Genomic DNA, 15,914 nt, shown 5'->3' with positions numbered 1-15,914 from the left:
TTCCAGACGTGGCTGATGTTTCGGCTGCGTTAACGGCAGTGTTGAGCAGAAGCAGGCGCTGCTGACGTGCCTGCCGCGTGCACGAGGGGGACGGTGGTGGGTTTTTCAAACACCTGCACCGCTTGAATTTTTAGCTTGCCCAAGCTTGAGGAAACCGCACAGCTCCTCGAAGGTAGCTTGGCAGTTGCTCTCCGCGTCCACGCCGGTGCCGGAGCAGAAGTCCCCGTGCTGCACCGCGGCAGGAGGGCGCTGGAGCGGTTGCCACAAGATCCCAGTTGCCATTATCGCACCGACGTGTCCAGCTCGGTTCCTAACAGCTCGGGCTGCTGCGAGGTGGGGGCCGGAGGGGTGTGAATAATTGCCAGCAGCCCCGCGCAGGGGCAGGGGCAGGGGCTGGGTGCTGGCAGCAGCAGGGACAGGGCTGGGCAGTGCTCCCTCCCCGTGCTCTGCTCACTTCCAGCAGTAATTGCTGAGCCGGGAACCTGCTCACCACCCACTGCTTTCTGTCGTTATCCCTGCGATATTTTGATGTGTGAAGCTGTTTCCGAAGGGGCTGCAGAGGCAGAACAACCTTTTAAAGTGTGACTGCAGATAGAAAATAACGTACAAATAGTACCTTGTTACGGCAGATAGCTGCTCTCAGTGTCTCTTGGCCTCATCACCACTTATTTTACTGATGAGCCCGACAGTTGTTTTATTTTCTCTTTTTCCCTGCAGGGCCAATATAGCTGCAGGGGAGGGACAACTGCTGCCGCTAACCCGGGGCTGCCTGGCTGCTCCCCATTACAGAGCCGTGTCAGGGGCGACAGGGAAGGCGCAAAGCTCATGGTTTGGTTTTCCAGCGTCAGGACTGAACCGGCTGTCATAAGCGAAATGTTTACAGCTCTCAGTACTTGCAGGGGAGCTCTGTCACAGGCTTCTCACCGAGAGCTGTTTGCTTTTCAAGTCTGCCTGGGAAGAGCCGGAGCAAAGTGCTGCGCCTTGCAGGTCCCTGCGAGAGATGTACTAAATGGCACCTCTAATTGTGACGCCGGGGTTATTTGTTTCTCTGCTTTGTCTCCCACTTTCTGTTTGAGCTAGTTGGGAGCTGTTTGTACGTTGTTACTCTCCAGAATATCTGAGTGTTTTCAGCTCATTATGTCTGAGATATTTCTGAGTTTGAGCATTGATCTGAATTTGAGGTGCGCTGCGTGCTGCCTCAGACACAAAACAACACTGTACGTGAAAGCGTTGATACAAGACAGTGATGCTTCCCATAGTTCAGCCTGACCACAGACGGACGTGTCTGCCTCTAGCTGGAGCTGCGTGCGGTGATTGGTATAGAAAAAAAGAGCCCAAATGTGAGCATTTAATTCTCAGCGCTGTGCCTGGGCGCTCTTGCAGCCTGAACAGGCCACCGAGAACCAGGAGCAGGGACGTCTTATTTCAGACTGGCGTTAATTTGTACATCCAGTCTTGGGTAAATCACATCTTGGTTGTAACGTCTCTGAAAATCAAGGCACAAGCTCCCATTAACTTCGGCCGAGAATGCACAAAGAATTAGCTTTGGCCAAGCTGTCTGCAGCGTGGATGCGGTGCTAGCTAATGATGTTTATAAGGCTCTAAGCACTAATGATGGAAGATTTGCATGCGGTGCTGAAGTTTTCCCACAGTCCATACCGTGGCTGGTTATTTAAAGTGTCAGCATCACGCTGTGGCTGCTGGTCTGTTAGTCATGCACGCTACGACGTGGCCATTAGTGCCCGTGCTTCAGGACACGTGGGATCCCCGAGGAAGGGCGAGATCTTCCCTGCAGCAGTCGCCATGGTTTTACCGTAATGTCCTCTGCAGCGTTTCTGCTTGGGTTGTTGCGAAGGCAGTACAGCAGGCTGGAACGTTTAGGTGACAGGTGATATTCCCTCCGTGAAAGTCTTGTCTGAAAATCCCAAGTGACTCAAATTAAAATGCCTCCAGACTGCGGTGCAGTTCCCTGTGCTGGCTGGGCTGCTTGGGACCTTGCCTTGCTGAACCCATCGTGGGCAGAGAGACGGGCCGCGGTGTGTGCAGGTGAAAACTGGCCGCTTGCTGCTGCTGGTGGGACTGGGGTGCCTGCTCTCCATCGGCTCGCCCCGCCGGGCGGCTGCCGAATGGCACCTCCCTGCCCTGCGCCCCCTGTTCCCTGCCTGTTGCCGTCCCTGTCAGCAGCCTTCAGTGTTATTATATCATTTGCTCCTTCGAGCTGGAAGATGATGTTTGCAGCGTGTTATATGAATTTTTCATAAAGATGGAAAAACAGCCTAATCTTGTGAGCTTTGAGTCTTGGTAGTGGGTAATGGCTTTGATTTAAAGCATTTTGTCTTAATGATAGTTATATTGAAAATTTCCTGCTGCTTTCAAGCACGTGTAGTTATTATCATAAACATTGATGGTAGAAATGCCTGCCAAATTGTGCGTGGCTGTTTATGGTAGATGAGAGAGTCATCCAGACATTAGAGCGCTGGATCAACAAGTTGTCAAGGAGCCTGTTCGTACAGAAGGCCACCCCGGGGCCGGTGGGACAGGGCAGGAGCGAGGAGGGCCTTGGAGGAAAGGAGGTGCTGGAGATGACCGGCACTAGGTGTAGTGAATGCTTGGCATGAGATTAAAAAGCGAATTTCCCATGAGGAGAAGCTGCTTTAGAAGTTGAGGAGCACAGTGGGGGGCAGTCCCAGCGCACATGCAGCCGTGGGGTCCCAGTGTTACTTGCAGACGTGTCTCTGTGGGGTGCAGGCAGGGAACGGGGGCGCCTGCGGATGGGGAGAAGCTGGGGCGGCTCCAGCCGGCTCCGTTCCGCTCTCAGCTGCTCTCTCCAGTGTAGAATGTATTTCTGGCTGTGATAATGGGGCACTATATCTCATCCTGAAGTATCCTGCCTCTGCTCCAAGAGGAAATCCAGTATATCAGGTAGCGGTTTCTTTCAGACATGAGGTTTTTCTTGCCTGTGCTCTGTGGCTGGGAGGGCAGCCATGAGTTTCTCCAACCGTGTTTTGCACCGTCCTTCACCTTTCTTTTTTTTTAAAAGAAACTCATATCTGTTACGTGTTTTTAAAAAAAAAAAAAAAAAAAGCCAAACCACAGTAGTTAACCATGAAGAGACTGCTGTAGGAGCCAGACCTCCCCCCACAGTGGTGTTCAAGTCTTTGGGGTTCGGTGCTGTAGGAGAGGGAAAAGCGTCGTCACCGAAGGCTCCCTGTGGGCTGTGCGCGGGGGACAGCGATCCCCGTGCTGTGCCTGTCTTCCGCCTCTGTACACATTTCACCTGGTTTGTTTCCTCTGAAATACAACACACTTCAGTGGCGCTTAGGAGCGTTGCTTTGTCATCACGTCTAATTTACTAGGCCCTGGGGGACTGACCATCAGCCCGGTGCCATGCAAGTGCTCCTTGCAGGGTGGTAATGTCAAAATCCTTGCATTTCTTCTCCCTTTCCCTCCCTCTTCCCCTTCACCATTCGTGGCTAAATTGAGCTTATTTGGGTGGATTCCAGCATCCGACTTGTTGTGCTTTACCCGGCTGCCCTCTCCGCCCCCGCAGCGAGGCATTTGGATCCTCGTTAGCGTAATACGCCCTCCGCAAAGGCAAATGTCATAATGAATCCTGACTTAGAAATTTCTCAAGAGTTCATCGAAAGAGAGTTTATCTTTCAATGGTGACCTTTCTTGTTGAACGTGAATTAATGTATGAGCAGGGTCTGTGTTAACATGGCAGTTTGGAGGAGAAGGCAGTTGATAAGCGAGCTCCAGCGAGCTCCATCCCTGCTCCCAGCAGAGCATTTCACACCACTGAGCCTCCTGCCTCTGCGTGAACCTGGGCTGCCAGGTGCCTTTTGGGCTCCAGCTCTTGGCTCCTTGACATAAATCACTTGTTGTCCAAACGTTGTGTCGAGAAGCCTCTTACACACACGTTAAATGTGAATAAAGGCGGCCCTGCTAAAGGGCACCAAGAAGAGTTAGTAATAAAATAGCCTTGCTGAGAGCATTTTCCATAAGAAAAAACACAGCAAATTCAAAGTGAAGCAAGCAAGACATTAACCTTCCTTGTTCCCATCACTGCCACATCTCTTGGCTGCTGTCTCTTGATCTCCATCGGCATAGGAAGGAGCTCCTGTAACCCAGAGGACGGGAGATTGTTGGGGCTGGAGAAGATAAAAGTTGGTTGGCTGTGACTTACAGGCACATCTAATCTTTTCCACATCTCTCCTGACCTTGATCTATCACAGGGCTTCCTGGTGACACTAGGGATTGCAGATTATGCCTTGAGGAAACCCTTGAGTTGGAGGCACTTAGCCACAGTCTCAAAGCTGTGGAAATGTCCGGTGCAGGATGGTTTCCTGTGTAATTGGTTGGTAAATTGGACCTGAACCTTTCAGAGCATGTTGGAAATGGGTACTTTGACTACCAGGACTTCCTGAGTGCTGGCAATCCTTGGAAGGGGAGGAGATGGCCCTGCCAACCCCCAGGCAATGCTGAATCAGTCTGGTGGGTCCTCCCAGCAAAACGAAGTCAGGAGATACTTGGTCAGCTCGGCCAGCACCTCTGCTGGGACCAGGCAACAGGTTGGGCTGTGCTCCTGGTCTCCACTGACTGGCATCAAGACATGGTCGGTGGTTCCCTCCCCTTTCCTGGGACAGCTCAATCCCCTCATGGTTTTTCAGCAACGTGCTTCTGAACTAATGCCCTTAATTATTTCCTGTTCAGACCACAGGATGTCGGTGGCTGGGGGAAAAGTCTCAGATTCCTCCCAGCCTGCAAGGCATTAATCTTAATGCTCTGCAATTCCTGCAGCTCACAGCGGCCGTGGCTCTTGGACAGCTTCTGCTTCCTCCGGCAGCTGAGCTGACATCGGGAACTTTGTCATAAAGATACACGTCTCCAAAGAGTCTTAGATTTTCTTTGAGGACTGAAACCTTATCTGGAGTCTGGGGGATTTGGGAGGTTTATTCTTCCTCATTTTAGTCTCAGATTATTCCAGGTTTGGGTAAAACAAAGTCGTTTCCAGTCATTTCTTACCAGACCCCATCATGTTTTGCCTGTTGGGGAAGTTGATCGCGGTCCCTTTGCTGTTGTTTCAAAGCGGTGGTAAAAGCCCCTCTGGCTCCAGGTGAGCGTGGAGCAGCTGTTGTAAGGCAAATGTTAAGCAACTCGTGTATTTCCAGTCTTCTTAGAGGTGTAAATGGCAGTGGCCGGGGTGGGATGGCCGAGGGGGGACAGAGCGTCTCCCTGGCTCCTCAGTCTTCGTTTGCTGTTCTCTTTGCAAGGTTTCGGGACGTGGCAAAGCACGTCCCCTCGTGCCCCGCGCACCGTTCTGTGGTTGCGGGTTAATGGCACAGCACTCCCCCTCTGGATGCCACGGTGTACGTCTGTCTGTCCTGCCAGCCACGGCATCGCCGCGGCTCGTCAGCACGTGGCGTGCGCTGCTCCTCCCCGCGGCGGTGGGTGGCTCTGGGCATCGCGTGGGCAGTTGCTTGGGGCCGAGGCTGGCCCTTGCTCCTGGCCCCGAGGCGGTGGCAGTGCACTGGGCTCGCCTGGCACTGCCAGGGGTGCTGGCAGGAGTATTTTACGAACAGATCCCTCCCTTGCCTGGCTGTGTCCCTCTGCCTGTGCTCAGAGCGGCCCACGGGGTTTTCTGTGTGACTTGGCAGAAAAACTCGCCTCCATTTTATTGAACTAGAAGGAAGAAAAGGGGGAAAAAAAAGTGCTAGCTTAAAGTAATAAAGGGCTTTTGAACATCTCAGCTGGATATTTTTTCTTCACGAGTGAGAAGGCCAAATGTTATCTTGACATTTAATCTTTAATAATAAAAAAAGGCGCTTTGTTTGCCAGTGAATTCCAAAATCTGTTTACCCTCTCATGCCTTATTTCTTTTAACTTGCTCCCTTAGATGTCCTACTTACTTTCCCCTGCTACCAATTCAGACCTGCATTAAACCATTCATTTTGTAAAATTTACTTCCCTGTCCTCGCAGAGGCGACAGCTGCCGGGTTGGCTTTTTTTGAGCAGTTCCTTCATTCCTTTGAAAAATGGGGACCTCTTGGGAGGGCGGTGCAGGGGGAAGGGTCCAGGGCAGGAGAGGTGGTGGCCCAGCAGCAAATCTGGGCTGAGCCCACGTAAGGTGCTGCCAAAGCCTTCCCTCGGGCGCCCTGGTTGAGTGAGCAGTAGAGTTGAGTGACCCCCAGCAGAACCCTGCGGCCGGTCAGCGCGGCTCTGAGCCGCGGGCTCGTGGCCGGGGGCTACTGCAGGCCGTCAGCCGTTACAAACCCTTTCTAGTGCCTTGGGAAGGTACGCGGGAAGTTGCAGCCGGAGGAAAAGGCTGAAGAAGGTGGAGGCGACGGGATCTGCCGCGGGTCGGGTGCCTGGCGGTACCGATACCTGCAGCGCCCGGCTGGGGCTGCCGGGGCAGGCTGCGGTGTTCGGCACCGCGGCTGGGCTTGTCCCGTCCCCGGGCGTGTGGGCGGCGGCGTGCTCAGCCCCGGTAACCGGGCGGCCCGAGGCCGGCCGTCAGCCCTTGGCCGTGTGTCTCGGCGCTGCCGGTACCGGCACGCGGGGGGAAGGCGCTAGTTGGCGCGGGCAGGCCGGGCTCCGCGCGCTCCCGAAGGACCTTGCGAGAACCACTCAGGTGTAGCTCCAGCTTCCCGCCAGCCATTTCCATCCAGCTCCTCCCAGTCCGCTGACTTTTCTTTTGCATTGAAACTTCTTACTCATAAATTTTACATCCGAGAGCAACCGTGAGAAATGCCAGAAGCCTGATCATCTAACATGCTTTAATATCTAAACTTATTCTTTAGTATCATTCTTATTTACATTGTTTTTCTGTCTCAAAAAAAAAAAAAAATAAAGGGAGGAAAAAAAAAAAAATTTTCTTTTACTTCCACGTTAGGAGGTGAGTTGTCATACACCCTCTGGAATTCTTTTTTGCTTTTGATCTTTATTTATTTGTTTCATTTTGGTTGATGTCCCAAGCATGGTTTTGGAGACGAAGGTAGGTCTTCGCTCTCCAAATCAAAAGGAAAAAAATTAAATAAAACAACAGTCTCCTTGGTCATATTAAAAAAAAAAGAAATTCCAAACTGTTCCATTCCGTACCATTTAAAGAAAAAAAAAAAAACAACTATTGAACTATTTCTACAGCTTACTGATTTAAAAGGGCGGGTTTTTTTTTTTCAAAAGTATCGAATGGATCCAAAAACGATTTTCCTAGACACGATTGAAGTTATTTGCTGTCAACATTTTAATATCAATATTACCACAATGTGTAGTCTCAAACTAGTTCCTTTGTAGTTTGCATGGGATGTGAATGCTGTCTCGGCGTGCCCAGACCTAGAGAACTTGTTACTACTGCATGAGCATCAAGTCAGATGTTGAAAAATACCTATTATATTTTGTGATAATTTGGTGAAAATGAGCACCTCCAGTCTCTGGTTGCAGTAGTGTGTTGAATGATTGTTCTTTTTTTTTTTATATATATCCATATATATATTTTTGGAGCTCTAAGCTTCGTAGTAGTACGGGCTGACTCTTATCCAGTACTTGCTCTCCTATCGCATGGCCTTGGTTAAGTGTTAGAAGTTGGGCCTAGGCTGTTTATTCTGGTGTTTGGCTTTGTAATAACGGTGCATGCCCGGCGTCTGGCCTCATACCCAGCTTTATTCTCTGCACACCAGTCTTGAATAGCTACAGTGCTCAACCGAATTTTGGCGCACCCGCTTCCCCGGCAGGCTCCAACCCAGCCCGACCCGGAGGCTTCCCCGGGGCCAACAGCCCAGGGCCCGTCGCGGACCTCTACGGCACGGCCAGCCAGGACTCCGGCGTGGGTAACTACATAAGCGCCGCCAGCCCGCAGCCGGGCTCCGGCTTCGGCCACGGGATCGCCGTAAGTACCGCGTGTGCCGGCGCCGCAGCCGCCGCCCCCGCTTGGCGGTCAAGGGCGGGGGGGGGGGGTCGTTGTTTAATGACACTGGAGGGGCGAGTTTATGTTGGTTTATCGTGTTAATCGTGACCTGACGGCGAGCGTAGCGCCTTGCTGCTGTAGCCTGCTGGAGCTGTGCCCGACCGCTGGAGCTGCCGACGGGCCGCGCCGCTCCAGCTACCAACTCGGCTGGAAACGCTCGTCTGGCGCCTTCTGCGGTCCAGACTTGACGCATTTCAAAAGGAAATATTTAATAATTATGGGCTTTAAAGTTCCTGCTTGTCTGTACTTGGGCTTCGTATCAGCCCAACCGCTCATCCCAGCCGATGCACCCACTTGCAGACAGCGGACCAGTCCCTGCTCCCACCTGAACAAGCAAGAAACGGCTCGTTAATTCAGCCGGCGGGACCCCAGGGTTGCCCACAGCCACCCCGACAAGGGGACGGCCATCCCTTCGTCCCGCTCCCCTCCACCCCTCCCTGTAATGGCAGCGTCCCTGGGGACCAGGGGTGGCCGCTGGCGCTTGCCGACCCCCTGGGTCACTTCCAGCCGGTTACGGCACCGCTGACAGTCCTGAAAATCCGCAGGTTACAAGTAAGTCGCTTCCGTCCCGGTGTCAGGTCGCTGGAAAAGTGCCTCTTAATGCCGCGCGGGTCTGCCGCCGCACTAATGACGGGCAGCGGAGATTCGCTTAACAAAGCTGCATGTTCTTCAGCCCGCGCTGTTTTACCTGTGTGTGTTAGCATGAATGGGGTTGGACCTCTTTGGCGGCTGTCAGTCTCCCAAACAGAACAACTGCAACTGAAGTTGGTTCCTTTTTTTTTTGTAGTAAAACGATGAGGTGTTTTTTTTTTTTTTTTTTCCCCTCTTGTACTGCAAACGTGGCGAAGTACAGAGGGCTCCCCCAAGATCCCTCAAACTGAGCGGAGAATTTCCCTCTCTGACCAAATTGGGTGAGTGGGGGGAGCGGGAGCGTAGTGCAGACAAATTTCCTCAAATTGCATTTCTTTTGTTGCCTAAGCAACTGGTATCCGGAAAGACAGAAAACCCTGCTGCCTCCGTTGGTGCCCTTGTGCTCAATTCCCGTCCCGGTCCTGCCCGTCCCGTGGTCACGCAGGGACTGACAATCCCTTCGGATCAATTCTGGTACCCAATGCGGAATATCGCTGCTCTGCTAAGAGCTGCGTCAGTTTAAACTGCCATCTCCCTGCTCGCCAACATCTCTTATTTCCATTTTTCACCTAAAGAGAAAGACCTTTTAGTTCTTGAAAACTCGGGCACTTTGGCCTCAGCAACATCCCAGTTTTTCAAGTGGTAGGATACGAGGGGCAGGCCTGGCCATGCGGATTTGTCTGCACTAACTCTTCTCCAAAGAACGATTTTGTATTTGACTTGCAGATTGGCAGCCTCTTAATTTCCCCCAATAACTGCAAAGAATCCCATAGCTTTTTTTACGTCTATATTTATTTAACACTCTCCATTTACTAACCCTGGTTTAAAAATAAAGAAGGGAAAACCCAAAGCTGGTTTTTGCAGCTGGGGGAATGAGAAGATGATGGTCTTGGAAAGGTAACCGTAGGGTGCAGCACACCGAGTCACTGGTGACCAGAACAGCTCTCGGAAATACCTATTCATGCTGGCAACACAGTCTTTCAAGTCCTTTGATAATTTCTTGCCAAAATTAATAATCATCTGTTCCCGTGTATAGAGCACTGATGAACTTAACAATTGTGCAATTTTAGGGACCTTTGATTGCAACGGCTTTTACAAATGGATACCATTGAAACGTTACACATGGTTGGTTGCCATCTCACTTGGAGGTATTACAGTATATACCATTTGTACTTTGTGCTAAACTACCATCTCCCCTATATTTACTTTTAAGTGAACAATTTTTTATCTTCATTTTGTCTTTCCTTGGCCTTTAATCATTCCTTTCTGTGATTTGTGTTATTCAAATCAATCTCACGGGTTGGAAACTGGAAGACGGATCAGGAGCTAAACACCTCCCCCCCCCAAAAAAATCATATTTTCATATTCATGACACTTAGTGCAATAATTTGGAGAGCCAAAAACCCCACAGAAAAACCAGCGATCCCGGAAACCTGTGGGGAAACGAGCAAGGGCCAGCGGCCAGCATCCCCAGTGGGGGTTAGCGGGCGGCTACCGATGCGCTCGCCTAAAAACAGACGAGCCCCACTGCTTTATTGCAGAGAAAGCATCGTTCTTAATTAAGTGCTGTACCAAATATTACAGCTAAAAGATAACATTGTAACTAGTAGCCATAGAGCAATTATCAAGATTAAAAAAAAATTAAACCTAAGCAAATTAAATTAAAGATATTACCTGAGTAATGCATCCTTGGATCGCTGCCAGTTTCCTACCCTTTGAACTAAGCTCAAGTTAATTAAATGTTTAAAATTTTTTTTATTATTTTTTTGGCCTTTGGCATATTCATCTTTGCAAACAAATACTCTCACACCAAGAACAGAGTAGATTAGAAAATTCAGTCAATGAAAAACAGAAGTTACCCCATTAAATGGCAGAGGTTTACCTCGAGGGCTCTTAGTCCATACCGACAAATGTATTGGATGTGACATTTTATTTCTCTGCCTTTTGCCCAGCACCACCTGATCAATGTCATGTGTTTTACGTTCAAAATCGGTGTATGAAATTAGAATTACAGTTAGTCGAGGGGCTGGGAACTGTGGAAAACGTTTGGAGGCTTTAAATTGTATAAAAATAGATTTATACCCGAGTACTAGTGAATAAAGGTGTTTTCTATTTACTCTTCACCTACCCACATACACCCAAGATTACCTGAAATTGTTCCGTCAATTGATTTGCTCCATCAAGTATTATTTTTATTGGAAAGAAAAAAGTGGCCCAAGCACTCTTGCTTTAATGCCAGTTATTATTTGCACGTCTCGGTGTGTGTTCAGAGATCAATTTGTCAGAATCCCTCACGTTTTGTGGGCCGTCAGCCTTTGTAACAACGAGGTGGTGCGCCACGCCGGCTGGAGACCTGAGCAGAACATCATCATTCACGCTAATAACGCTGCAGCGAAGGCAGCGCTCATCAGATTAATGTGCTGTAATCATTTTACACTTACCACAACACATCAAACCGTAACCATCATTTACTGGCCAGTATTAAGACTCAAACCATTAATGACTTAAAAACAGAAAGTGCTTTTAATGTTGCTCATTACTAATTAAAATAGATTTTGAGAGGAGGAAATGAGCCTTATTATTAATTCCTCAAGGACCACTGAGTTTGAAATTTTTATTGCGGCGGCGCATCCCGAGGGCTCTGGTCCCTCGGCCGCCCCCCTCCCCGGGGCAGGATGCGACCGTAGGGGATGAATTTGGCCGAGCTGCGTCTCCCCGGGGCAGGGACCCACCGTTCCTGCAGACCTGCGGGGTGCTGGTGGGACCTCGCCCTGGGTTGAGGACGCGTTTTGGAGGTCACCCCCAAAAAAGCGCGAGCAGGGCGCATTCCTCGCCGCAGCCAGCCCGGCGAGCGGCCGCCTGCAGAACCGGTCCCCGGATATTTATTTCCACCTCAGCGCTAAGCACCGGGCAGGAGCAGAGCGTTAGAAGCAGAAGCCTCTGTTATAAAATAAATCATCACCCCTCTGCCCCTGTAAAAGTTGTTACCTTTCAAGTCCTTCAGCCGTGCCTTTAGAAAAAACTCATTTTACCGAAGCTGTGTAAATTCCCGGCGTAACAGATGCCTGAGGGACAGTTTTTGTGCTCCTGATACATCAAGTCGCACGTTGTTGTTCCCAAAGCAGCCCAGCAGCAAGCTAAACCCAGCCTGCCCGGGAAGGCGCTGCCTGCCTCGGGTCCGGGCTCGGCTGCCCGGCTGCCTGCCGCGGGGACGGAGCGGCAAAGCGAGCGCAGTAAATGCGCCCGACGCCCTCTCCCGCGGCGGCCGCCCCAGCAACGCCTCTGCCTTTCACCCGGCTCGCGCCGGCTTCCCCCTTGGTGGGGGTCGGAGCGCGCTGCGGCTTCGCACGGCGTTGGCCAACGCTTGGGGGTTTTGGGGGAAGAAATCCCGATGGAGCTCAATTAACGCTCATCTCCTCCGTGTCCTGTGTCTGCCGTCTCCTCCCCGCAGAGTCTCTCTGGATGTCCGGGCAAGACGGGGCGAAGTTTCTGAGCGGGCCCATGTTTGGGTGATCTCATCAGACTTTGAGCACTACATCATCACCGATAACGCAGACAAACTGGAGGTGGCACTCGACGGACTTAGGTTGTTTAAAATCTCTCTCATCATCTCATGAATCTGCTGTACTATAAAAACAACAGCTTTTAAAAGTATGTATATAAAATCCATTTCTTGTTCGTTTTATTTTCTTGATGGGTTCCCCCCCCCCCTCCTCTTTTTAAACCTCTCCAAACCACATTTTTTCGTAGCATTTTGACATAGTCTCGTAGCCACGTAGTTCGAATTCTTTGTGTATCTAGCGAGAGCCTAACCATAGCGTAACTGTTTATATTAAGGGGTTTCTTTCGTTTTTCTTTCCCACCTCCCCTCCTTCTCCTTCTCTTTTACGTAGTCGTTGTTGCTTAAAGGATGCTGAGATGGTGACAGGAGTCTCAGCCGCCGGTACCGGCTCTGCCGCCGCCGAGGGTGGCGGGGGGAGCAGAGCCGGCGGCGGGCACGGTTTCGGGGTGGCCTTGCAGGGCGCGGGGGGCGCGGGTGAGCAGCAGGTTCTCTAGCCCTTCTTTTCGTTTGTGGCGTCTTCGTTAACCTGATTCTATCTATTTTCGGCAATAAGGCAAGGGCGACAAACTTTTTGTGCGTCCTTTTTCTATAAGTGCTTTTTTTTGTTGAAAGAGGCGATATAAGGTTTTTTGAAATTGTGAATTCTGAAAAAAAAAAAGAAAAAAAAATACTGTAAATACAATTCCATTAACTACATAGAAACTATTAAGAAAGAGAAATACAGACCTATTTTTGTGATGGAGTCAGCCTAAGGCAGTTTCTCTATGAAAACGGAAGAAAAAAAAAAAAGAAAGTTGTCGACTTTTTGACCAACTGCCGGAGCTGGCCCGCGGGCGCTGGGCGACGCGCACACTGCTGCTTGCTCCCGGGGCGGGGTGGCCCTGCCAGCTCTCCTGGCGTCATACCAGCATCTTCGCTCTCAGACGTGCACAGCTTACAAAGGAACAGTCTCGTGGTATTTTTTTCGTTTCAAACCTGCTTTTCCCAAGACTGAAAAAGAAGCTACGGTTTTCCTGTTTAACGCATTTACGGTTCAAAGCACACCTTTTTTTGGTTGGTTTTTTTTTAAATTTTTTATTTTTCGTTGTTGTTTTAAACTAGATCAACTTGCTGTCCAGTCATTTCAGCTGCTCTGGGCACCCTCCGCCGAGGCTGCAGGCAGAGCGGCTTCAGAGCTTGCGTGGTTCCTTTTTTATCCATTACTTTCTGTATTAACAAATTAGAAAAGCAACTTTGGTTTTCTTTTGTTTTTTTTTTTTTTCTTTTTGGTTTTTTTTTTTTTTTTTTTTTTGGGAATACCTCAGTGCTACAAGTTTCACCCTAGAAGCAACGGAAGATTTTAATTTATTGTAGTTGTAAACAGAATTTAAAAAAAAAAAATAAAGTATAAAACATCATTGCACTGTGACTGGTAGGGGAAAAACTGACAGTTTCCTATTTGCACATGTTTAATATTTGGCTGTTATATATATGGTCCTCTGTTGGGGGAGGAAACTTATGAAGGATATTTTTTAATTTAATTTTTTTAATATTGGTAAATAGGCCTGCAACAGCAAACTAGAAGTACAACATGGTAGGTGGCATTAAGAACATACTGTAGTGTGGATATATTTCTTCTTTTTTTAACGTAATATTGACAAGTTTTATTAATATTTTTTTAAATTGTTACGTTTATAAATTTGGTACTTTAGGTACAGCCAGTATAAGACACTGAATGCGACATTTGTTAAAAAGAGCTGCTGCACTCCTATTTTTGTAAATTTTACTAACAAGTAGACTAATGTAGACATTCAATAGACAAGGTAGAGCAAGGCATCTTTAACAGAAACAAGGCACCATACTGCTAACCGAAAGGAGAAAACCTTGTTTTTCTTGTTTTTAAAAAAGAATCATGCTTTTTATGTAATATTTTAGGTTTTTTTCTTATTTCAGAACAACCAGGTTTAAGCAAAATGCTGGACGCTTTTTAAATATTGAGACTTGATCAAGTAATAAAATAAATAAAACAATTCTTTAAAAAATAAAAACGAAAAAAAAACAACAAACCAAATTCCCTGAAATTCAATGTACCGTCAGGGAATTTTTTATTGATATTTTGTCAATGTTGATGATGTACTGTACTACCAGTTGGTTTTCCTCTCCATTCCCTGTCACCTCATAGAATATTCTTTGTTGATCATTGTTGTATGTTAATAGTGTATAAAATGGCTATCTTGTAAGAGTGCTGTCCTGATGCTAGTGTAGTGAATTTTTCCCCCCCTCTTTCTCTCTTCCTCTTCTAGTACATATTGGTAGGTGTATCGTAATTAAGGTTAAAAATTTAGATGTAGTTATTCAGATTTAGGACCAGTAAGGATAGAACTTTCTCTTATTTAAGAAGAAAAAAAATGCTAATAATTTTGGGAAGGTTTTCCTTTTATTTTTCTTTCCTCTTTTCTTTGGGTTTTCTTTCCTCTTTGTTTTGTTTTTTTTTTTTAATTTTGCTGATCTGATGCGGTTTCAACTAACCAAAGGTCTCACAATGTTAAAAATGCTGGCAAACTCCTAAGGCATTTGTAGATCCCCACCCTTGACTAAGGGGATGTGCCATACTACCTTAAATGCTAATGCTAGATATGCAAAACTGGATTTTTTTAATTTATTTTTTAAAAGAGGGAGGCACGGTATATTAAAACGATTTTACTAAGAGAAAAAAAAAAATATTTTTTTAAGAATGCTCAGAAGAAATTGCTAATCTGTGTGAATATGTTTTAGATGTTTATATACCTTTTGAGAAGTCCCAGTGGCCCATAGCACAAATGTCGTGGAATCCGATATGTTTTGATGTGGCTACCTAGACTAAGTTCACGTTAGTCCCCCACTCATCTAGAAGTCCATTTCGAAGGGGTTTTTTTTTTTCTTCGTCCGTTTGTTTGGGGGTTTTTTGTAAATTTTTCAGCACAAAGGTTCAGCTCCACCTTTGTTTTAGTCAAGCACCGCGAGTGAAGGGCCGTTCTGAGGGGTCTTGCCCTTTCCGCTCCAAATAGCCCGGACGGACCCGCTACCCCCGGAGCGACCACAACGAGAGAGGTTTCCATCTCCTCGTGTGACGTGGGCACCCAAAGCGCCTCCCCGGCGCGGGCAGGTTCTCCCCCTGCCCGGGGCGCCTGGCGCCGCGCCGCCCCTGCCGCGGGACGGGCTGTAGCCCAGCCGCGGGGTCACCCGGCGAGGAGCTGCAGCAAGCCCCAGGAGCTGGGCTTCCCGCCCCCCTTCAAAAGAAAAAAGCCCTTTGTGATTGGCTTGATTGAAATGAAGCCTGATTTGTCCTTTTTTTATTATTATTATTTTTTCTTCATTAATGTTCATTTTAAGTTGAATTTGTAGCTTGGACTTTAAGGTAGCATGGCTCTCTTTGCTGTAAGTTTATTTTTTTTCCATTGTACAGCAGCGTACCGCTGGTGAATGTCACACATCTTGCTAGGCTAGTTCAACCATTGGGTAATTGTTGGTAATAACGACCTGAAAGGTGTTCGGATTTCTTTTCTTCCCTGCTCTGAAGCCTAGGATGCTGTTTTCATCTGTAGTGTGAATGAGGGCTAGCGACTCCAGCCACAGTTACCTTCCTGTTTCGTTTCTGCCATTCACTCAATGCAACATAATCAATACTAAAGCAATATAGTTTACTACATTTTTACTGAAGGCCAGCCATGGTTATGTATGATATTGCATATGAAACTGTTTACAAAAAAAAAAAAAAAAAAAAAAACCAACACTAACTCC

The 15,914-nt window shown here is 48.3% G+C and overlaps 1 protein-coding gene across 5 annotated transcripts in view; it reads left to right on the top strand.

Annotated features, from left to right (window-relative positions):
* Nucleotides 1-9,705, top strand: part of MSI2 (musashi RNA binding protein 2) — a 257,243-nt gene extending 247,538 nt beyond the window's left edge. For 4 of the 5 annotated variants that reach the window (XM_086475064.1, XM_086475063.1, XM_086475062.1 and 1 more), the window contains 2 exons: nt 7,677-7,885; nt 9,664-9,705. In XM_086475064.1, coding sequence (XP_086331190.1) covers nt 7,677-7,885; nt 9,664-9,705 — 251 coding nt within the window. The remainder of the gene's footprint in view (nt 1-7,676; nt 7,886-9,663) is intronic. The other variant, XM_086475065.1, reaches the window with a different exon arrangement.
* The last annotated feature ends 6,209 nt before the right edge of the window (nt 9,706-15,914 follow it).

Source organism: Leptosomus discolor, chromosome 18 (genome assembly GCF_034619465.1).
Source record: "Leptosomus discolor isolate bLepDis1 chromosome 18, bLepDis1.hap2, whole genome shotgun sequence".
In the NCBI taxonomy this organism is placed as follows: Eukaryota; Metazoa; Chordata; class Aves; order Leptosomiformes; family Leptosomidae; genus Leptosomus; species Leptosomus discolor.
This window is presented reverse-complemented; position numbering and strand designations above follow the sequence as displayed.